Raw genomic sequence first — 24,337 nt, 5'->3', positions numbered from 1 at the left:
GATTTTTCCCCTTTCCTCTATTAATCAAATGCTTTTAATGAACACACATTAATTATAACATTAAACATTAATTAGAACATTTTGTGGACATATGAATGATATTCATTTATTCAGAAAAAATTAACAAGTGTCTCCTTTATTTTAGGCAGGCACAATAAAGGTAAATAGGATCTGGATCCTGCCTCAGGAAGTGGACAGTCTCTTACAAATATGTGTATAAGGCAGGGGCAAACACAATCCTTGAGCCCTTATTTTAATGTTATAATTAGTGTGTGTTCATTAAAAGCATTTGATTAATAGAGGAAAGGGGAAAACTCCATTAAAATCATCTAAAACGTAGGTACATTTTTAAAATCAGTTTCCTGTTTTTTTAAAATGTGATTGCTAGTTGTAATCAGAATTATATATAATTCATTATATTTCTTTAAAAAATTCCAAATTTCTTGCTATAGTTGACTTTATCATTGATTTCCAGACTCCTTGAAACCTGTTTTCACGTGTGTTTGTGTTATTGGTTTATTAATAAGGAATAAAATAAGAGCTTTTAATTTATCTGAAAGTACTCCCATTTCCTTCTTGAATTTTTTTTTTCTTGATAACTGAGCCAAGTTGAAAGATATAAGGAATAAAGAAGAAGTAAGTAGAGGGAATAGTATTTAATGACAGGAAAAAAAATAGAGAATGAGAAAAGAAGTCTACAAATTGAGCTTTGATCTAATTGCCAGTTGGATATCAATAGCTGTATTTGTTAAAAGCTGTTGACAATCTTCTGTAATTATAGACATTGTGAAGTCGGGCTGGGAGGTGGAAAAAGAAGAGGGATCTAAGAGGAATCTTTCTTTAACTTAAGAACTCATTTCCTGAAGTTAATCTTTGGTTATAGTTCAAAAATCTCTTATAGTCTCTTTCTCCCATGTAGCAGTTCTTGAATTTTAGGAAGTTTGTTTGATAATTTCAGATGAGAATACAGTCCATGAATGCTTTCATTCAGATTAGAAGTGATGGGACCTTCTTGGTTGAGACAATTTTGAAAGGTAAAGTTTTAGATTATCCAGTTACAGCTATTTTTTTTTCCCCTGAAAATAATGTTCCATTTGTATATTTAAACCAATTTTCCTAGGAAATCTTTAAGATCTGGTGGAATTAGTTAGTAGGAAATTTTCCATAGTTGCTTCATACATTTATTATTTGATTACTTTGATGTGTTATATTATAGTTTTACTTTGATAGTCAGTAAATATCTTTAAATCTTGAAAATTATTTTCCCCCCAATTGTTGTAGTTATAATAATTAAGAACATTTTCCATTCTTTCTAGACTGAGGTCTATTCCATTAAAGTTCAACTCAACATTTTATTCGTAAGACTTTGGGGCATTTTCTGTTTCAGTTGCCCTGTATTTAAATGGATGTTATTATTATGTTATTATTATATCTACATCATGAAAATGTGAGAATTAAACAAGTTATTCATATAGAAAAGCAATTTATGGCATTTAGAAATTGTTCAATAAAGGTTAAAGGCTGATAGCTATTATTGATATTTCAGTTATTGTTGATGATGACTCATAAAGCAGTTTCTTCCATGTGTGAGTTTTGTTAAAAATTACACACACACACACACACACACAGAGGGATTTTCATAGTCTAATAAGTTCATGAAACCCCAGATTAGGTGAAGTAAATTTCTCCGCCTTTATATGTTAGCATGCATTGAAGAATTTTCAAAGCTGCATATAGTAGTGTGTATAGCCTATCCCTGGTTTAATGATGACACAACCATTTATTCTCTAAGCTTGATCAACATCGGTATAGGTCACAGTGGAGACCAGGAGATTCTTCAAGAGGGCACTTCCCAATTGGGTAGGACTGTGCTGAGCACTGTAGGTCTTTTATGGTCTATGCATTCTTGCATACTAAATGCCAGTAACAGCCCCAGACATCAAGACAACCCACACTGTTTCCGTATAATCCAAACATCAGCTGTGGGGAAAGATACTACTCTAATTTGGATCCAGTAGTTTGGGGGAATGCAAACAGGTTTTGCTTTCTTATGAATTAGTCATTTGGAGCCCTGTAGACATAAAGCTGGTGGAATGTTTTTGTGAGCAAAACTCCATAAAAGGTTCGAGAAGTGGTTAAACAGATTTATGTATATGTGTAAAAATTCATTGAGCTGTACACCTAAATTTTGTGTATTTCAGTACATCCGTGTTATTACTCAATTAAAAAATCTCTAGATGACCATCACTGGTATATATAATCTGTGTTGTGAGAAATGATTGAGAATTTTACTTATATGTTGGGATATGAGATCATTTTCTCCGTCCCTGCAGTGAAATGATCTTGAATTTTGATGTTTTCATTTTTTCTTTCTTTCACTCCATTATAAAGGAATTCAAATTAGATGTCATTGCAGTGTGCTACTTAGTAAGAATTTAGGATGCAGGGGCGCCTGGGTGGCTCAGTGGGTTAGGCCGCTGCCTTCGGCTCGGGTCATGATCTCAGGGTCCTGGGATCGAGTCCCGCGTCGGGCTCTCTGCTCGGCAGGGATCCTGCTTCCTCCTCTCTCTCTTCCTGCCTCTCTGCCTACTTGTGATCTCTCTCTGTCAGGTAAATAAATAAAATCTTTGGAAAGGAAGAAGAAAAAAAAAAAAGAATTTAGGATGCATAGGTAAAAGAAGGTAGAACAAACAAACAAAAATATTGATTATATTCAGTTATATTCCTGTCAGAGCTCAACCCCATTATATTGTACTATTTAGTTAAGTAAATTGTATTATTAATAATATCAATTTATCCAATATAATTATTAATTAAAGCTGACATTTTTCCAATAAAATCAATTTGCTTATAATACAAATCTACATTTCTTTTATCTTCTGCAGGGAAGATGAATTAACACTCTAAGCAATTCTTTTGTCTTGTCACTTCAGTGACATGAAACAGAGTTTTAATGGATATGGCTGTAATGTACAATATTCCCTTTGTTTTCAGAGCGGAAAAGCCATTAACAGTTATTTCAGGATTACTGTGTTTATGACACTTGTAAATTGATTTGTGGTATTAGCCAAGAAGATGATTGAACAAAAGCCTTTGAATTTCTTTGTGTTTATCCTTTCCCAGTTTCAAGGTGATGAGTGATTCAGATCACACTTCAGGCTTATGGAAATGTGCTGGACTTCCTCCCCCTAAGACCTAATTCCTGAATCTAGGGAATAGTTTACCCTAGCCTGACAATTGCATGAAAAGGAGTCATATAAAGGGACAGCCGAGGTCAGAGGGAAGTGAAGGTGACATCTATCCCATCATGAAAATGTCAAATGGCCTGATGTAAGACACTTGCTTGTTGCAGCTCAGCGATTCTTAAGTCCTTTTAGTGTGAAGAGAAAATAAAATTTAAACAATTCCAAGTTACAGCACTGTCCCAGACTATTACACAAATCCATTGAGTTATTTTTAAAACTACAATTTGGATGTCAGTGTCATAATATATCCCTTCCTGCTGACTATAATAAAAGTTGCTGATCTATTTCAAGCTTCCCGAGTAGAAAAATGTTGTTTAATGGTTTAGCATGCATGAAGTTAATTCTGATCTCTAGAATTCATAGTGGCTGAAACAACTTAATGCTGTTTCTTAGTGAACAGGAATGTCAACACAGCATTTTTTGGGGGGCTGTTTACATTCTGTGCCTTCTTTAGAAATGGCAGATGGACTGTCGCTGACAGGACTGCTTTGTGTAAGCTGCTGCCATAGAAATGAGAGTTTTTAAAATAGTGATCCTATGAGGAGTTGTTTTTTCTTTAGACTTGCCTTGTTATATTTTCTCTTAAGAAATTTGACTTGAACATGTGTGTGAATAAGTATTGATGGAAGATGCCAAGGATGTGAAAAATATCTCCAAGATATTTACTCTCCCAGACTGTCTACTTATCTAAGCTGCTTTTGGTCCATTCACTACACTATCAGATTTTATTCTTTTTACAGTAAAGTAGAAATCTCCTTATTTTAGAATTCAGGAGTATAAATTTGTGGTATATTATTTGCTTAAAGTAAAAGAAAGATTTATAATACAATGGGACCATTAGAAAACCATAGTGTCAAAGGTTTTGAGTAAACATGACACCATTACTGTCAAGTATAAAAAACAAGTGGTTATTAGGAATGATTATTATTCAGAATATATTAACAATATCTAGAGACCTTTACACTTACTTTAAAATAATTCATTTCTGTTCAGTTTAGAGGCACGGCATATATACATAAATAAATAATGACTGTGTACTCTTATCATATTTTCTTCTTTTTTCCCTTCTACACTTTATTAATGGAATTTAGCAGAATCTACCAGAAACACTGTAAAAAATGAATGAATTGAGAATCAAAGCATGACATCCAGAGGTTGTACTAATAGTTACCCAGATTTAAATACTTACTGTAAGTTGGGCTTACTATATGTTCCTTTGGACCATGAGATTCCAAACACATAAAACAATAAGGAACAAATACTGTGTTTAATTATGGACTTGTGCTAGACATGCAGAACACATACACAGAACACAGAACACATTCAGAGGGACCTCAACTTTTCTGAATGTAGTTCAAACAGAAGCGGTCTGATAGCATGGTAGTCTTAAGAGAGACTTTCTGGCTATTTTCTCTTTTTATATTAAAAGTATGCCAGCAAGGGTTGGTTACCATTTGCTAAAGGAATTTCCTTATTGCACTGGAATATTTCAGGCTTTTTTCTGATTAAAACAGACTGAATAGCTTCATTATAAATGTCTTTATTATAGAAATGTTAAAACATACCAGGAAATAGAGACTGTAGTATAAAGAACTTCCTAATATATCCATTACGCAGCTTCTGTAATTATCAGCTTGGTAGTGATTCTTGTATCCTTTTGTCCCCATTATCACTTAGCTGTGGCTGCATTGCAAACCATGCTGAAGCAGACTGGTTTAACACAAGAAACATTTACTGTTGTTTCTAAGTCTGCTGGGTCTTCGTGTGCATAGAGAAGGAGAAATACCTTTTTCCTTCTACCCTTCTAGGTTCTTGGCTGGGTCTCTATAGCAAAAGACAGAATAACAAGGAGAAGCATATAAATTTATGTAATGTAAGTTTTATGTGACATAGAAGTCTTCAGAAGCAAATGAGGACCTGAAGAAGTATTTTATGCTAGATTTTTATGAAGAGCAGAAAGTTGTGGAAAATGTGATAGAACAAAAGGAATCTGGGCCAAATGTAGTCAGCTATGGAAACCGTAGCAAGATCTGCTCACTCAGACTCATTTCAGTGTCTTCAGAGATAAGAATGCTTCAGAGCATTCTTCAGAGATAAGAATGCTCCTTTTCCTCCAAGTAAGGGGAGCACGTCACCTAGAAGGGCAGAAGGAAGGAGCGCATCTCTCATACGAGGGTTTTAGACCTATTGCAGGGGAAGGTCAGAGACCTTCTTGCACTTTCCGTTTCTGAATTTCTTCAGCTTAAAATATCCCATATGCCAAAGTGCTGTGTTTGGGGATGGCATATCCTGAGACTTGTCAGATGGTTCTGCTGATCTTAACCAGTCTAGACTGACACTGACCGGGCTGGCTTTTGTAGCCGTGTTCAGCTGGTAGCACATCTGGGACTGGCTTATCTGGGTTGGGTGCCCTTACCCATTTGGTGGCTGCCTGCCTGCTGGCCAGGATTACAGAAGGTAATGGAGTAATGTCTCTCCTCTTTCAATAGACTTGCTGAATGCAGACTGAGTAGGGTTCTAGAAACAGACAGAGAGACTGAGAGCAAGAATGTGCAATTCTGGGGCGCCTGGGTGGCTGAGCGGGTTAAAGCCTCTGCCTTCGGCCCAGGTCATGATCCCAGGACCCTGGGATCGAGCCCCGCATCGGGCTCTCTGCTCAGTGCAGAGCCTGCTTCCTCCTCTCTCTCTGCCTGCCTCTCTGCTACTTGTGTTCTCTGTCAAATAAATAAATAAAATCTTTAAAAAAAAAAAAAAGAATGTGCAATTCTTCTTGAGGCCTACAATCAGAGCTCATTCCATTGATTGAAGGCCAGCCAGATTCAAGAAGTGAGGAAATAGCTTCTTGGTGGTAGAACCTGTAAAGTTATATGCAATCCCTTGGAGACAAGAGGGGAGAAGAACTGAGGACTTTTTGTCATCAGTCTACCATATACCCCACCTTAAAAAAATTTTTTTTAGAGTATTTTAAATCAATACAGTTTCACCACTAAACACTTTAGTGAACAGGCTTTTATTTTTTTAAGTTGTTGGATTTTGTAACTATAATATAAGCTGTATAAATTCACCATACTCTGGATCAGAAAATTGTTACTGGAGGCTATATCCTACTTATTTTTCGGTAACGACAAAATTATCATCACTGTCACTACTAGTAGCATATTTCATTTCTTATTCTGTGCTAAGCATGCATTACCTCACTTAACCCTTCTAAGTGTGCTGAAGGGCTGAAACTCTTCTATTCATTTGTGGAGATGAGCAAGAGAGGTTAGATAAACTGCCCAAGGCCACATGGTAGTAAGTGATGGCTTTGAACCTATGCTATTCTAACTCTATTTTTCATGTTCTTATGCACTCTATATCACTGTTTCCCATTAGCTGACCCGTGGACTCTAGTGTCTTTGCATGTACTTGGAATGGATAGGTAGAATGGACAGAGGATAAGCCAACTCTCTTTTCTATTTCTAAAAGCAGAAGATGAATTTAAGTTAAGGGAGTAAGTTGTTTCTAGATTTACCACAGTGCAGCTTTTTTAAAAAAAAAACATCAGGATGGGGGGGGTACTCATTGGTGGCTCAGTCAGTTAAGTGTCTGCCTTCAGCTCAGGTCATGATACCAGGGTCCTGGGATCGAACCCCACATCAGGCTCCCTCTGTTGCTCCCCTTGCTTGTGCTTTCTCCCTCTCTCTCTGTCAAATAAATAAATAAATACAATCTTTTAAAAAAAATCTTTTTTTAAAAAAAGATTGTATTTATTTATTTGACAGAGAGAGAGGTCACAAATAGGCAGAGAGGCAGGCAGAGATTGGGGAAGCAGGCTCCCTGCTGAGCAGAGAGCCCGATGTGGGGTTCAATCCCAGGACCCTGAGATCATGACCTGAGCCGAAGGCAGAGACTTTATTTAATCCACTGAGCCACCCAGGTGCCCCAATAAGTGAAATCTTTAAAAAAATATAAAATAAGAACATCAGAGGGATCTGTGAGGTCATTTTATAATATTAGTGATATATGTATATTAGAGGCTATTATTTGGGAGAAACAAAGAGCTTTATTTCTTTATTGTTGTATTAGAACTAGGTCTGTGCATGTCCATGTTTCTGTTCTGTCTCAGAACCATTGTATTCTTAATCCTTATCACATTATCATGCTGGACAAGCTAAGGCAGTCAGGAAGAGTCACTTGTATATGACATCTGTTTTCTTTTGAGTTAGATGTCAGAGATGGGTTTCTCCTTTCTGAGGATGAGCTGGGATAGAAGGAAGATTAAATCCATGAAAATTCATTGATTCTTTTTTGGATCTGAGATAATGTCATTAACATAAGCAATCAGATATCAGCTTTATGTGACTAAGCCTCAAAATATTTTAGTGTTATTTTGTTCTTGTTTTACTGTCGTTTCCATCCTAAGTTCCAATAATTGCTTTTATCTTTGAGGTCTGGTGTTTGGCATTAGGTTCATTTTCTTTGAAGAAAGATAAATGGGAATATAATTTTATTGCTATCTTACTGTTGCAAAACATAATTACTAAACAGTATGCCCTTTTGCATTCTGACAATGAAATTATAACTGACATTCTCTTTTTAATATGAAAGCTATTTGGGGGCTATCATCATCACCTAATGGAGTCTTACTTGCAAGGAGTCACATTTTAACTTCCAGTGACTTTTATGTAACAGCCTCTTAACATATAAGTCTCAGGTAAATTGAAGCTAATCCCTGCAAGAGAATAGGTCAGATGTAGAATTAACCATTCCATATTCTGGAAACTGTTGGTGTCATCAGTGTTACGTCCTTTAATTTATAGCCTTATTTTAAGCCAGGGGTTCAATGTGGCATCCTTTTATGGGAGAGAATTTCTCTCATCAAGACCATTTAGTTAAAACCATTAAAATTCCAAAGTCAGATCATCGCTATTTAACAATTAGTGTCTGCAAGCTGTTTTACTATGGCAATTAGAGACCATTGGGCTCACTAGCTTAAATCAGGAGATTAATCGAAATTGAGTCTGTGGTCAGTTAGTGGGCTATCTAGTGTTTTTATTTTCTATGACACTATAGCTTGATGTATGAATCTGGAAATATTGTTTCCTAAAACTACCATGGTTTTGAAAGACCTTCTCCTAACAAATAGAAGACAGGATCATTGGGATGCCTGGGTGGCGCAGTTGGTTGAACGACTGCCTCCGGCTCGGGGCGTGATCCTGGAGTCCCGGAATCGAGTCCCACATCAGGCTCCCAGCTCCACGGGGAGTCTGCTTCGCTCTCTGACCTTCTCCTCGCTCATTCTCTCTCTCACTGTCTCTCTCTCTCAAATAAATAAAATAAAATCTTTAAAAAAAAAAAAAAAAGAAGACAGGATCATTAAACAAATAACATGAAATGTCCTTAAAAAAATCAGCACTGAATATTAATGGGATGAAATATTAAGTAATAGATTTCAGGTAAAGAGTGACATATAACTATAAATAATGAATTGAGAGGACTATTATCAAAGTGTTCAAGAAGAGAGAAGGGAGGGTCTGGGTGGCCCAGTTGATTAAGAATCTGCTTTGAGCTCAGCTCAAGCAGGGTTCTGAGATCAAGGCCCTTGTTGGCCTCCCTACTCTGCTTCTCCATCTGACCCTGTGCCCCTCTCCCCTGACCGTGTTTTCTTTCTCTCAAATAAATATTTTTTTTAAAAAGGAAGGAAAATGAAAATTTAGAGGATAAGATATTAATATTTTCTTTCAATTTTTCATTTAGAAATCTCTGTATGGGTCAGTATCTCCCAACTTTGTATAAATGTGCAGAATTCAGGTTTTGAGGTTAAGCAATATTCTGATTTTTATAAATAATTTTTCCACATTTGATTAGAATAATTCATTTTATCAAGAAAGTAGGTGTCAGTCAATGCAGTGATACATTTGAAAATATTTTTAATTACTCTTGTAAGTTATTTTTCATTTGAGGAAATTTTCTGAACCACATAATGATAATTTTTTTCCCAATTCCCGTTTCTACTGATGAGTCAGTTGAGATCAGAGAATGCAGAATAAAGCCATTACTCTAATTCAACATTTTTTTTTTAGGGGGTGAGTGGATGAGATGGGAGTATTTTCCTTTATGATCCATATATAACTTTACTCAAATTAAAATGTAAATGGGATTTTTTTCTCTGCATTCTCCAAGTTATAAATAAAACAGTAGAATAGCAGCCTTAGTTACTATTTTAAATATAAAGTATTTTATATGTATATGAAAGATGCCAGTGCATAATCTCTTCAGATAAAAGTTGAGGTGACACAAAGGAAACAAAAAGCCTTAATACTTGGAATGAAAAATAAATTTGAGAGAGTCCAAGATGGCAAAGGAGTAGGAGACCTTGGCATCTGGTCCCAGAAATTCAGCTGCATAGGTGCCAGATCATTTGGAACACTTGTGAACTCCACTGGAGATCTAAGAAAAGAATAGTTGCAACTCTGCAAATAGAAAAGCAACCACTTTCTGCAAGGTAGGAGGTGAGGAGAAGTGAATCTGAGGCAATATATGGGAAGATAATCTGCGGGGGAGAGGTAACCTCCATAAATTGGCTACTGGACAGTGATGTAACAACAGAACACAAAATCAGAACGTTCAGAAGTCTGTTTTGGTGAGGAACGTCCCTGCGTGAAAGGCGCTCAGGCAGTGAAGCAGGGGCAGAACTCTAGATGGGTCAGTGTGGTCTCAGAATGCTAGGAAGACTGGGGGTGCTTGAGTGTGGCAGAGTTTCCAGGCATTGGAGTGGGGAAGCCAGCTGCAATCAGTGGGCCCAGGAGTGGGCTCTCAGTTTGGGGTTGCCATAAACAGCCAACCCTGGCGTAGGCGGGCGACTGCTCTCTGAGCATGTGCCTAGCAAGCAGCAGAAACAGTGAGACTCACCTTCTTCCTCCCCCTGGATGAGGAGCATGGGTGTGTGCTGCAGGAGTCTGCAGGATTTGGAGATTTGAAAAGGGGTCCCGTTCCTGAGATACAGTCACAGGCTGGGTGAGCACCGAGTACGGATGGAGACCAGAGAGACAGGAATGATTGACTGCTTTTCCCTGAGGGCACACTGAGGAGTGGGACCCTGAGCTTTTGACTCTGTGGCTGAAGATTGGAAGACTGTCATTTTCATTCTCATTCTCTAAAGCCGCAAAAGCCACATAGAATAATCTTAGCTTGGCCCACTGGCAGGGGTGGTGCAATTCAGCCTGAAGCAAAGACACTAGAATCAAGGCAACAAGCCCCTCCCCAAAAAGGTGCAAGAACATCCAGCCAAGACCAAGTTTACTGATCTCTGAGAACTGTAAAATTCCAAAGCTAGAAGAATATAGCATATAGAATTCATGGGGGTTTCCCCCCATGATTCTTTTTTTTTTAAATAAGATTTTATTTATTTATTGGACAGATGGAGATCACAAGTAGGCAGACAAGCAGGCAGAGAGAGAGGAGGAAGCAGGCTCCCTGCTGAGCAGAGAGCCCAATGCGGGGTTGATCCCAGGACCCAGAGATCATGACCTGAGCTGAAGGTAGAGGCTTTAACCCACTGAGCCACCCAGGCGCTGCCAAATAAATAACATCTTTTTAAAAAATAAAATAAAATAAAGTGAGGGGATGGAAAACCATTTATCATGCTAATGGATATCAAAAGACGGCTGGGGTGGCAATCCTTATACCAGAAAAAATAGATTTTAAACCAAAGACTGTAATAAGAGATTATGGACAGATACTATATCATAATTAAAGGGTCTGTCCAACAAGGAGATCTAAGAATTGTAAATATTTATGCCCCTAACATGGCAGCAGCCAATTAGTAACTGAATTAAAGAAATACATCAATAATACAATAATAATAGGTGACTTTAATACCCCACTCACTGCAATAAACTGATCATCTGAGCAGAAGATCAACAAAGAAACAAGGGCTTTGAATGACACACTGGACCAGATGGACTTCACAGATATATTCAGAACATTCCATCCTAAAGCAACAGAATTCACATTCTTCTTGAGTGCAGATGGAACATTCTCCAGAATAGATCACACACTAGGTCACAAATCAGGTCTCAACTGGTACCAAAAGATTAGGATCATTCCCTGAATATTTTCAGACCACAGAGCTTTGAAACTTGAACTCAATCACAAGAGGAAAGTTGAAAAGAACTAAAAAACATGGAGGCTAAAGAACATCCTACTAAAGAATGAACGGGTCAACCAGGAAATTAAAGAGTTAAAGAAAAATTCATGGAAACAAGTGAAAATGAAAACAAAACTTTTGGGATGCAATAAAGGTGGTCCTAAGAGGAAAGTATAGAGTAATACAAGCTTTCTTAAAGAAACAAGAAAGGCCTCAAATACACAATCTAACCATACACCTAAAGGAGCTGGAGAAAGAATAACAAACAAACAAAAAAAAGGCTAAACCCAGCAGAAGAGAAATAATAAAGATTAAAGCAGAAATCCATGAAATAGAAACAAACAAACAAACAAAACCCCCAAAGAACAAAAAACAATAGAACAGGTCAATGGAACCAGGAGCTGGTTCTTTGAAAGAATTAATAAAACTGATAAACCCCTGGCCAGACTTAACAAAAAGAAAAGAGAAAGGACCCAAATAAATAAAATTCTGAATGAGCAAAGCAAATATATGCCAACAAATTACACAGTCTGAAAGAAATGGATGCACTTCTAGAGACATATAAACTACCAAAACTGAGTCAGGAAGAAATAGAAAACCTGAAGAGACCCATAAAAAGAGCAAGGAAATTGAAGCAATAATCAAAAATCCTCAATAAACCAGAGTCTAGGGCTGGATAGGTTCCCAGAGGATTTCTACCAAACATTTAAAGAAGAATTAATACTTGTTCTTTTGAAGCTGTTTCACAAAATATAAATGGAAGGAAAACTTCCAAACTCTTTCTCTGAAGCGAGCATTACCTTGATCCCAAAACCAAACATCCCACCCAAAAGGTGAATTACAGACCAGTGTCCCTGATGGACATGGATGCAAAAATTCTCACCACAACACTAGCCAGTAGTATCAAAACAGTACATTAAGAGGATTATCTGCCATGAACAAGTGGGATTTGTCCCTGAGTTGCAAGGATGGATCAACATCTCCAAATCTATCAATGTGATACATGACAGAAATAAAAGAAAGGATAAATAAGACCCTATGATCCTCTCAATTGATGCAGAAAATGTATTTGACAAAGTACAATATCCTTTCTTGATTAAAACTCTTCCCAGTTTAAGGATAGAGGGAACATACCTCAATATCATAAAAGCCTTATATGAAGAACTCAGAGAATATCATTCTCAATGGGTACAAACTGAGAGCTTCTCCTCCAAGGCCAGAACACAGGAGGCATGTCCACTATCACCACTGCTGTTCAACATAGTACTAGAAATCCTAGCCTCAGTGATTTGAAAACAAAAACAAAAATAAATAAATAAAAGACATCTGAATCGTCAAAGAAGAAGTCACACTCTTTTTGCAGATGACATGATACCCTGTGTGCAAAAGATTCCACCCCAAAATTGCTAGAACCTATATAGGAATTCAGCAAAGTAGCAAGATATAAAGTCAATGCACAGAAATCAGTTGCATTACTATGCACTAATGAAGAAACAGAAGAAAGAGAAATTAAGGAGTTAATCCCATTTGTAATTGCACCAAAACCATAAGATACCTAAGAATAAAATTAACTGAAGAGGCAAAAGATCTGTACTCAGAAAACTATAAAATATTTATGAGAGAAATTGAGGATCACACAGAGAAATGGAAAAACATCCCATGCTCATGGATTGGAAGAACAAATATTATGAAAATGCCTATGCTACCTAGAGTAATATACACATTCAATGAAATCTGTATAAAAATACCATTGATTTTTTTCACAGAATGGTAGCAAATAATCATAAAATTTGTATGAAATGAGAAAAGACCTTGAATAGCCAAAGGAATGCTGAAAAAGCCAAAGCTGGTGGCATCACAATTTTGGACTTCAAGCTCTATTACAAAGCTGGAGTTATCAAGATGGCATGGTACTGGCACAAAAACAGACACATAGATCAATGGAACAGAATACAAAGTCCAGAAATGGACCCTCAACTCTGTGGTCAACTAATCTTTCACAAAGCAGGAAAGAATGTCCAATGGAAAAAGTCTCTTCAACAAATGATGTTTGGAAAATTGGACAGCCACTTGCAAAAGAATGAAACTGGACCATTTCCTTACATCATACACAAAAACAGACTTAAAATGGATGACAGACCTAAATGTGAGACAGGAATCCATTAAAATCCTTGAGGAGAACATAGGCAGCAACCTTTGTGGCAGCCGCAGCATTCTAACTAGACACATCTCCAAAGGCAAGGGGAAAAAAAAAAAGCAAAAAAGGAACTTTTGGGATTTCAGCGAGATAAAACGCTTTTGCACAGCAAAAGAAACAGTTGACAAAACCAAAAGACAACTGACAGAATGGGAGAAGGTATTTGTAAATGTCTTAGCAGATAAAAGGCTAGTATCCAAAATTTATAAAGAACTTATCGAACTCAACACCCAAAGAGCAAATAATCCAATCAAGAAATGGGCAGAAGTCATGAACAGACATTTCTCCAAAGAAATCCAAATGGCCAACAGAAACATGAAAAAATGCTCCTTATCACTCACCATTGGGGAAATACAAATCAAAACCACAATGAGATACCACCTCACACCAGTCAGAATGGCTAAAATTAACAAGACAGGAAACGACAGATGTTGACGAGGATGCAATGAAGGGGGACCCTCTTACACTGTTGGTGGGAATGCAAGCTGGTGCAGCCGCTCTGGAAAACAGTATGGAGTTTATTAAAAAAATGGAAAATAGAGCTACCCTATGGCCCAGAAACTGCACTACTGGGTATTTGCCCTAGAGATACAAATGTAGTATTCACCTGAAGAATTTATCTGAAGGGGCACTTGTACCCCAATGTTTATAGCAGCAATGTCCACAATAGCCAAATTATGGAAAGAGTCCAGATGTCCATTGAATGCTGAATGGATAAAGAATATATTGTAGCTATACACAGTGGAATATTACTCAGTCATCAAAAAATTAAATCTTGGGACGCCTGGGTGGCTCAGTTGCTTAAGCGGCTGCCTTCGGCTCAGGTCATGATCCCAGTGCCCTGGGATCGAGTCCCACATCGGGCTCCTTGCTCGGCCGGGAGCCTGCTTCTCCCTCTGCCTCTGCCTGCCACTCTGTCTGCCTGTGCTTGCTCTCTCCCTCTCTCTCTCTGACAAATTAAAAAAAAAAAAAAAGATAGACTATTAAAAAAAAATTAAATCTAGCCATTTGCAACAACAGGGCTGGAAATAGAGGGTGTTTTGCTAAGTGCAATAAGTCAGTCAGAGAAAGATAATAATCATACGATCTCACTGATATGTGGAATTTAAGAAACAAAACAGGATCATAGGGGAGAAGAGGAAAAACGTGATGATATCGGTGAGGGAGACAAAGATACTCTTAATCATAGGAAACAAACTGAGGGTTACTGGAGGGTGTGGGGTGGGGGAATGCTGTAACTGGGTGATGGACATTAAGGAGGGCACATGATGTAATGAGCACTGGGTATTGTATGAGACTTATGAATGGGGCGCCTGGGTGGCTCAGTGGGTTAAGCTGCTGCCTTCGGCTCAGGTCATGATCTCAGGGTCCTGGGATCGAGTCCCACATCGGGCTCTCTGCTCAGCAGGGAGCCTGCTTCCTCCTCTCTCTCTCTGCCTGCCTCTCTGCCTACTTGTAATCTCTCTCTGTCAAATAAATAAATAAAATATAAAATCTTTAAAAAAAAAAAAAGACTTATGAATAACTGACCTCTACCTCTGAAACCAGTAATACATTATATGTTAATTAATTGAATTTAAATTAAAAAATGTATAAAGTTGATGGGTTATCTGACTCTATATTCACTAATTTTTTGTACCAGTTGTAATTGATTTTTATGGAAAAAGAAAATTGAGCCCCTGAAAAACTATCACATTTTGAGCAAATTTATTTTAAATATATGTTATAAACAATGTTTAGATATCTATTATCACAGTCTTTCATAATAAAATTGAAATTGATCTGAGAACATTAAGGAAAATTGACATTTTATTTATTTATTTTTAAAGATTTTATTTATTTATTTGACAGACAGAGATCACAAGTAGGCAGAGAAGCTGGCGGAGAGAGAGGAGGAAGCAGGCTCCCTGCCGAGCAGAGAGCCCAATGTGGGGCTCAATCCCAGGACCCTGGGATCATGACCTGAGCCGAAGGCAGAGACTTCAACCCACTGAGCCACCGAGGCTCCCCGAAAATTGACATTTTATTTTTTATTTCTACACAATATGGAGTGAATGAACATTCTGCTTAAGTGTAAAGTAACTGAGGATAATTATTTTCTGCTTCAACAAAACCCAAATTTATAAATGTTAGAGTGGCTGATTCTTATCCATTTGTCTTTCATGTCTTCCACTCCTGTATCTTGCTGTTCACTTTCTATTAGTGTCATAACCTTGAACATGAAAAGTTATTTTGTCAAAAAAATCAACAGAGGAGGGGCGCCTGGCTTCGTGGGTTAAGCCGCTGCCTTCGGCTCAGGTCATGATCTCAGGGTCCTGGGATCGAGTCCCACATCGGGCTCTCTGCTCAGCAGGGAGCCTGCTTCCCTCTCTCTCTCTATGCCTGCCTCTCCATCTACTTGTGATTTCTGTCTGTCAAATAAATAAATAAAATCTTTAAAAAAAAAAATCAACAGGGGTGTCTGAGTGGATCAGTGGGTTAAGCCTCTACCTTTGGCTCAGGTCATGATCTCAGGGTTCTGGGATTGAGCTCCCGCATCAGGCTCTCTGCTCAGCAGGGAGCCTGTTTCCCCCACCCTCTCTCTGCCTGCCTCTCTGCCTACTTGTGATCTGTCTATCAAATAAATAAACTCTTAAAAAAAAAATCAAGTTATTGTGATGCTTCATAAATGACTCAAGTGGGGTTAGTTGCCTGATCCAAAGAATTGTTTGAAAAAGAGCTACATTTTGAACAAAATGGGGTAAATGAAGTTGTTCTCATAGCACTGACACCCACCCCTGATAGAATGTACTAGAGTGCCTTGATGCAAAAATTCATCTGGCCAAAAAATATCGTTCACTTGAATGGGTCATCGTTTACACTGTAGCATATATCACCTGTCCTTTAATAAAGCATATAGAAAGAATAATAATATTTATGTGGAGTTACTGGTAAAGTGTTTCATCAAGAGGAAAATTATTGCAACAGAAACATTCGTTTAAATTTTATTGTCAGGGGCGCCTGGGTTGCTCAGTATGTTAAGCATCTGCCTTCAGCTCAGGTCATGATTTCAGGGTCCTGGGATGGAGCCCTCATCTTGCTCCCTGCTCAGTGGGGAGCCTGCTTCTGCCACTTGCCTACACCCCCCCCAGGAATCTCCCCCACCTACCACCTCTGCTTGTGCTCTCTCTCAAATAAATAAAATCTGTAAAAAAAAAAAAAAAAATTAAGGGGTCATTTCAGAATATATGAACTTAAAATATATGTCATTTTGTTTGTTTTTTGAATTCCCAGGTGAACTACATTCTTCTCAGCCTTAAACCAAAAGTAAAAGGAAACATTACGATTTTCATTCTTCCTGAGTTGCCTCCATCCTGAAGAGCAATGGAGATGCTGTTAGGAGGAAGAGGATTAATTGTATCTCTAATTTGTCTCCTGTTGAAATTCTCTACAGCCATGGATATACCACTGTCAGGTAAAACGACAGCATTCAATACCTACTTCATGGAATTTCTTACTTGCATTTTCATTTTTAAGTAGAATACTTGTAGTTTGAAGATGTGATTTTTCTACTATGTTTGTATTTATTTTCCAGCAATCTGTCATCAGAATTCATCATTCCCTTTTTTAAAAAGTGACTGTCTTGTCTTTGGTTGCTTGCTATAATTATTTTACAGCTCAGGCTTTTTGACTCTTCTTGTGCAAACTTGGCACATAACAAGAAACATGACTTATAGATCAGGTGTTTTGCTACATAAGATACTCTTCAATATTACCAATGGCTGTTATTTATATACTCCATTAATTTATTTTAGGGAGTGTTATGATTCAGAAATTAGTGGTATTCAACCAATTATGATAAAAAGGAAGGGAATACATTTTGTATCTTTTTTCAGAATGGTTGTATATTTAAGAATGAAAACAAAGAATTAATTAAATATTGAAGAGCCATTATTATACAACTAAAAGTATAAGATGATAGCAACTCTGAAAATCTAGACATTATATACTATGAATTCATAACCAGAGGTTAGTCATTGGTTTTAATGAAATAAATATCTTGACATACATAAATATCTATGACATACATATCCAAAGGTTAGTCATTGGTTTTATGGAAATATATATCTTGAAATACATAAAATAATAAAAATAATACATTTACAAACAGTTTATGTAATACTGTATCAGCTGTGTAACAGAGATATGGGGAATTCCCCTTGTGTTATTAGGACAGGAAATATAAAAGACCCTTGAGAGGTTATTTAGATATCTTTATCCATATGTTTCCTGTATTATCCCTCCTGTCTTTTTTTTTTTTTTTTTTTTTTAGGGATTTTATTTATTTATTTGACAGAGAGTGCACCAGCAGGGGGAGGAGCAGGGGGAGGAGCAGGAAGAATCGGGAAACCCAAATGTGGGCTTCATCCCAGGACCCTCAAATATGACCTAAGCCTAAGACAGATGCCACCCACACACCCTCCTCCTGTCTTTTCCATATGTAATTTGGAGATTTATAATACAAGAGGCAGTGCTTGTGTATTTGATTCTTAGCTTTGGAAATGACCTTTGCATATCATCTAAGCTCTAGACAATTAGACTTGAGCTCAGCAAGTTGAATAAATATGAAGAGGCTTGCTAATTCTGAACTGAAACTTTTCTTCTGAAGTACCTGATCTGAAAGTGAATAGAAAAGAAAGTTAGTCTCTGACTATACAATATAATGTGTTTTTGAACCATTTTTCTGAGGGCCACCTTAAATTACTTCATATAGGCGTTTCACATCATACACTTTGGGCAGCCATACCCTTTGAATTCACCCCTAAGTGAGAATTCCTTCTCCATTGTCCTGACAGAGTCGCTCTTGGATATTCTTTCTTCTTGAGGAATTTCTCCTACTTGTTCTGTAGATGTACAGATTTAAAGTTCTCTTTAAATCAAGCTGAAATCTCTTAGTCTACACACAATATATATTAGCCTAGTTGTAGACATTCAAGTCAAGAACTGGAAATTATTCATCCTCAGTATGTTCTTTTGGTTCGAGTGTGCAGTGCCAAATTGAGAGCAAAGCTCTTGGTGATCCTTGTGAGAAGGAGGCTAATAATCTTACAATTTTTCCCTCGTAGCAACAAAGATGCACTGGGATTCCTGATTCAGATTCCTGATCATGTTCCCTTAGAGTATACATTTCCTTTCCTTCTTTTCTCATTTAGTTCATCAGTGGTAAAAAATTTAAAAGTTTATATTAATCCGTAACACACATTTTTTTTATTCTGGTTGTTGTCTCAGTTACTTATGCATTTTCATTCTGTAATGTCCTTGGACAACAATTGTTATAAAATATTAATGATGTTTTCAGAGGAACTGAATATTATTAACCATTCATTTCAGTGCTCCAGAGCACTCACTAGTAAATGCAACTAAGACAGGTATCCAATGTGAATGTCAACGAGTCTGGTATCTCTGTAATTGGCCTAATTATGGAGGAAAGGATTTATAATGTAGAATATATATTCTTATAAACACTCAAAGGTTATTAGTTCCATTCCCTGAGTAATTAATTATTGCTGAGACTTTACAACCTTAGCAAATTTAAGGAAGAATTATGTTCTAATAAACAAGTTGTTCACAAGTTATTAGCTGGTATCTTAGGGATTGTTACTATTGTACGTCATCCCTCACCTTTTATAACTGTAATAAAATTTAAATAATATGAATTTGCAAGAAGCTCAAGACTTGTTCTACTTAGAAGCAGTAGCAATCAGAAACAAGGTAAATGTCCATGAAGGTATGATTGTTTTTTGCATGTTGTTAAAATGTTTATGAATATCCAATGGATAAGGACTGAACTTGGGCCCAAGTACCTAAACTAGTAAAACCCAATGATCAGATTCATTAAACCAAAAATTTTTTTTAGAATTGGAAAAGTAGCTTTCAGTTATTATTCTAGGCTGGCCATCAATGCTTAAAATGATCCATGGACCTCTCAGGGTCCATGAAACAGTATTTTTTTTTTTTCTAAGTGATTATTGCATAATGTTACAAAATTCTACCTGGGTGAAAAAGATGCCATGGATGGGGCACTTAGCTGCTCAGTGGGTAGAACATGTGACTCTTGATCTTGGGGTTGTAAGTTTGAGCCCCACATTAGGCATAGAGGTCCTGAAAAAAAAAATCTTAAAAAAAAATCCTGGGTCAAACATGTTAGTATAATAGAATATGAAAAGTTCATTGATAATGATTTCAGATTCTATATTGTAGTCAATGTTTGAGAAACTACCACATAATGAGTTTTGGTGTACTATTTAAGAAGTATGTCCACAATGATCAGAAAGGATGATGAAGTTTTCAAGTACCTATCTGTATAGAGCTGGATTTTCTTCATATAGTTAAGCAGAACAACTTTTGTGACAGATTGTATGTAGAAGTAGATGTGAGAATCCAGCTGCCTTCTCTGAAGATATTAAAGAGATTTGCGAAATGTAAAAACAATGCCACTGTTCTCATTATATTTCATGTTCTTGATAAAATAGGTAATTATTTTAACATATAAGATTATTTAAATAAAAAAACAAAAAAAGATTATTTAAAATGGTTTAATAATAAAATTTTAAAAGGTTTCTCAGTTTTAATTTCTAATTAGGTAAATATTGTTAGATATAAATCAAATGCACAAATGCCCTTTGGGACTTCATCTAGTTTTTAAGAATGTAGAGAGATCCTGAGACCAAAAAGTCTGAGAATAATTTAGCCCGAATTCCTAACTTTACAAGTGAGAAAATAGTTTAGGGTTTGGATCGTTGTAACTGGGTTTAGGGCTCTATTTGTAACTCCACTGTGGAATATTACTTTCCTAATCAGGCTCAGTGCATTTCTGCAAATTGCTTTTCTCAAAACATATTTGCTGAAATCAGCTTCCTACTGCTGAATCGCTTATACTTTCTTATGAATTCAGTGCTGTCCCTTTCCTTACTAGAGGTTGTAAGAATGATACTAAAATGGTAATGCATCGGGTGCCTGGGTGGCTCAGTGGGTTAAGCTGCTGCCTTCGGCTCAGATCATGATCTTGGGGTTCTGGGATAGAGTCCCGCATCGGGCTCTCTGCTCAGCAGGGAGCCTGCTTCCCCCTCTCTCTCTCTGCCTGCCTCTCCATCTACTTGTGATTTCTGTCTGTCAAATAAATAAATAAAATCTTAAAAAAAAATAAAAAAAATAAAATGGTAATGCATCAGTTTGAAAACTATTGAGTGCTCACAGACGGTAGATCTTTACCTATCATCTGTGTCCCTCTTCAAAACCTAACCATGTCCGTATCTTCAGCATTAGTACACTTATTTTATGAACATAATTCTCAGATACCATCCAGCTGCTTCACTTAGTGAGAAACAAAGTCACCTGCCTACTTTTTAAGTTTGTGTGGAAGGTTATTTAACTTTGAGACACTAAAAAAGTTTATCGCAAGATGAGGAGATATGTGAAGATGTAGAATCCATTTAAAAATACCATTGTTTATTTTTATTGCTGATGATTACTGTTAAATTCTAAGGGGAAGAAACTAACCCCAAGCCCCCAGTAATACTGAGAGGATAATTTATAAATGGGGAATGACAAATAATAAACAAGCTTAGGGAAAAGCATTTATTAATAAAAGCAATAAGTAGAAATAAAAATAGAATGAGGATGTTATAATTTCCTTTGTAATAATTAGCAAAGTATTTTTATCATTTTTAGGTTGGTGTTCATTTGTGGCAAGGATGTTGGAAACTGTATACTCATGTGTTGTTTATAGTTAATATCCTCTTATGAAATGATATCATCATTTATCCAGAGTAAATACTATTTGTGTAAATACTATTTGGAAATTTATCATAAGTCACTAATTCAATAAAGGAAAAATTTATATGCTTGAAAAATTTAAATGCTTATAGAAGTACATGTTACCTGGAAAGAGAAAAATGAAAGAAAAATCAAATGTCCAGGGCGCCTGGGTGGCTCAGTGGGTTAAGCCACTGCCTTCTGCTCAGGTCATGATCTCAGGGTCCTGGGATCGAGCCCCACATCGGGCCCTCTGCTCAGCAGGGAGCCTGCTTCCTCCTCTCTCTCTCCGCCTGCCTCTCTGCCTACTTGTGATCTCTCTCTGTCAAATAAATAAATAAAATCTTAAAAAAAATCAAATGTCCAATAATAAGAAAATTATCCAAGAAATGATCACAAAACAATGAGAATAAATAATGGAAAAGTGGTAAAATAATTATAATGTCTTCGGAAACTAAGACATTAAATTAAAAAAAAACTGTCAAAATGACTGAACTAAATAAAAATATATATGCACATATCAACATAGAGTAAATGTCAGTAATTTAAAAATAGAGATTTTAAAATTGTAAAGATATGGCAATTTTTATTCTGCTCTACAGATTGTTTCTTTATCTGGGTTTAAATAAAATGAACACTTTTGGCAACATGAAATGAAACGGTATCAGTGAAGTATGTCCTTTAAAATTAAATGTATTTTGCATAATCCAATTAAAAATGGGCAGAAGACATGAACAGACATTTCTCCAAAGACTTAGAGATGACCAACAGATACATGAAAAGATATGCAGCATCACTAATCATCAACAAATTAAAAACCACAATGCGATATCACCTCATACCTCTCAGAATGGCTAAAAATCCAAAACACAAGAAACACCAAGTGTTGGATGTGGAGAAAAAGAAATCTTTATACACTGTTGGTGGGAATGCAGCCTTGTGTAGCCACTGTAGAAAACAGTATGGAAATTCCTCAAAAAAGTTAAAAATAGGATTACCATTTGATCTAGCAATTCCACTACTGGGTATCTACCCAAAGAAAGCACAAACATTAATTTGCAAAGATATATGCACCCCTGTGTTTATTGCGGCATCATTTACAGTAGCCAGATTCTGGAAGTACCTAAAGTATCCATTGATAGGTGAATGAAGGAGTGATTTTATATATATATATATAAAATGCATCCAGAAAAGAATGTAACCTTGCCATTTGCAGTGACATGGATAGATCTAGAGGGTATAGGCTAAGTGAAATCAATCAGAGAAAAACAAATACCATACGTTTTCCTTCTTAAATTCCAGAATTTAAAAAGGAAAACAAATGAACAAAGAAAAAATACACAAACCAAAAAACAGACTCTTAACTGTAGAGAACAAAGGGATGGTTACCAGATGGGCAGTGGGTGGGCGGGGATGGGTGAAATAGATGAAGGGAGTTAAGAGTATACTTATCACAAGGAACACTGAGTAATGTGTAGAATTGTTGAATCACTGTATTGTATACTTGAAACTAATATTATACTATGTTGACTACACTGGAATTTAAAAAAAAAATGACCCAAGAGCAAACCTCAATTAATTAATAAAATATATTTTTCTATGAGGAAATCAGATTTGTTCTGTACTTCACATTTTTTTATAGTTCTCTTATCAATATAGGATTTCAAGTATTTTTGTTATAGCTAAATTCAGCTGACCTAATATTTGAAGACCATGATCTTCATATACATATTTTGATATTTAGTTCAACAGGTTCCAACAATCATAAAGCAATCAAAAGTGCAAGTTGCCTTTCCCTTTGATGAATATTTTCAAATTGAATGTGAAGCTAAAGGAAATCCAGAACCAATGTGAGTATACTTGCAAATGAAATAATTGTTTATATGTATATAATCTCTTTTTAAAATTTCTTTGTACTCTGACCATCATAAGCTTGTTGAACTCTAAAACTACACGATTAAAGTTAAGAGTTGCCAAAAAAAAAAAAGAAATACTAGCTATGTTTATGAAAATAAAGTTTAGTTTATGTATGTTCTTCTGCAAGTCGAAATCATTTTTACCATAAAATAAATTGCCTTATATTAAATATTTAACATAGGTTTTAGTTGTAATGATATGGAATATATATGTAATGATATGGAATATGTATTTCATGGAAATAGTTGATAATTCCTTACAGGTGAACAAGGTAGCCAAAGTCCAGAAGATCCTTTATTCTGCTTAGTGAAAGGTAGCATTTGTTAAGCTGAAAGTTAATACATTTTTTTAAAAGATTTTATTTATTTATTTGACAGAGAGATAAATTACAAGTAGTCAGAGAGGCAAGCAGAGAGAGAGGAAGAGAGGCCAATGCGGGCCTTGATCCCAGGACCCTGAGATCAGGACCTGAGCCAAAGGCAGGGGCTCAACCCACTGAGCCACCCAGGTGCCCCTGAAAGTTAACACATCGATAAATGACATTCTATACATATTTACTGTTGCATGTCTTTAAATGTGACACATACTTTAATTTTTAATGTGACACATATTTTATTCAGTGAGTAGGCTGTTACTTGATATTTTTTAAGTTACCATAGAAATATTTAGTCATCTGAATGCTAACTGCATTGTATATTTTATCTAGTGTTTTATTAATTAAATAATTGTTAGTGTAGGTGATCATAATCAGTGATGAAGTTTTTTCAAAATACCTCCCATACTTTGGAAGGGAGAAAGAAAGTGTGTGTGTTGGGAGTGAAGAGGGAGAAATTGTAGGGAGAATTTTATATTTTAATGTAGATGATTCTAAAATGGGCAGCAAAGCTATATACTTCTACTGATTTGTGTGATTCTCTTCCATATACTAAGACACATATTTAAGGAAAATTAATTATTTGAAGTTGTATTGTGGCTAACATTATTATTACCTGATAATTTGATATTTTAAAAATCATTCTTAATGAATCATTGATGTTTTTAATTATCATTATT

The 24,337-nt window shown here is 36.2% G+C and overlaps 1 protein-coding gene across 6 annotated transcripts in view; it reads left to right on the top strand.

Annotated features, from left to right (window-relative positions):
* The window catches only part of CHL1 (cell adhesion molecule L1 like), a 220,588-nt gene that overhangs the window by 110,727 nt on the left and 85,524 nt on the right, over positions 1 to 24,337 (top strand). For all 6 annotated transcript variants that reach the window (XM_044253141.1, XM_044253142.1, XM_044253140.1 and 3 more), the window contains exons 2-3: positions 16,847 to 17,027; positions 23,112 to 23,217. In XM_044253141.1, the coding sequence (XP_044109076.1) occupies positions 16,937 to 17,027; positions 23,112 to 23,217 (197 nt within the window). In that variant the 5' untranslated portion in view covers positions 16,847 to 16,936. The remainder of the gene's footprint in view (positions 1 to 16,846; positions 17,028 to 23,111; positions 23,218 to 24,337) is intronic.

The sequence above is a fragment of the Neovison vison genome, chromosome 6 (assembly GCF_020171115.1).
Source record: "Neovison vison isolate M4711 chromosome 6, ASM_NN_V1, whole genome shotgun sequence".
Lineage (NCBI taxonomy): Eukaryota > Metazoa > Chordata > Mammalia > Carnivora > Mustelidae > Neogale > Neogale vison.
Note: the sequence above shows the minus strand (reverse complement) of the source record. Positions and strands in the feature narration are given on the sequence as shown.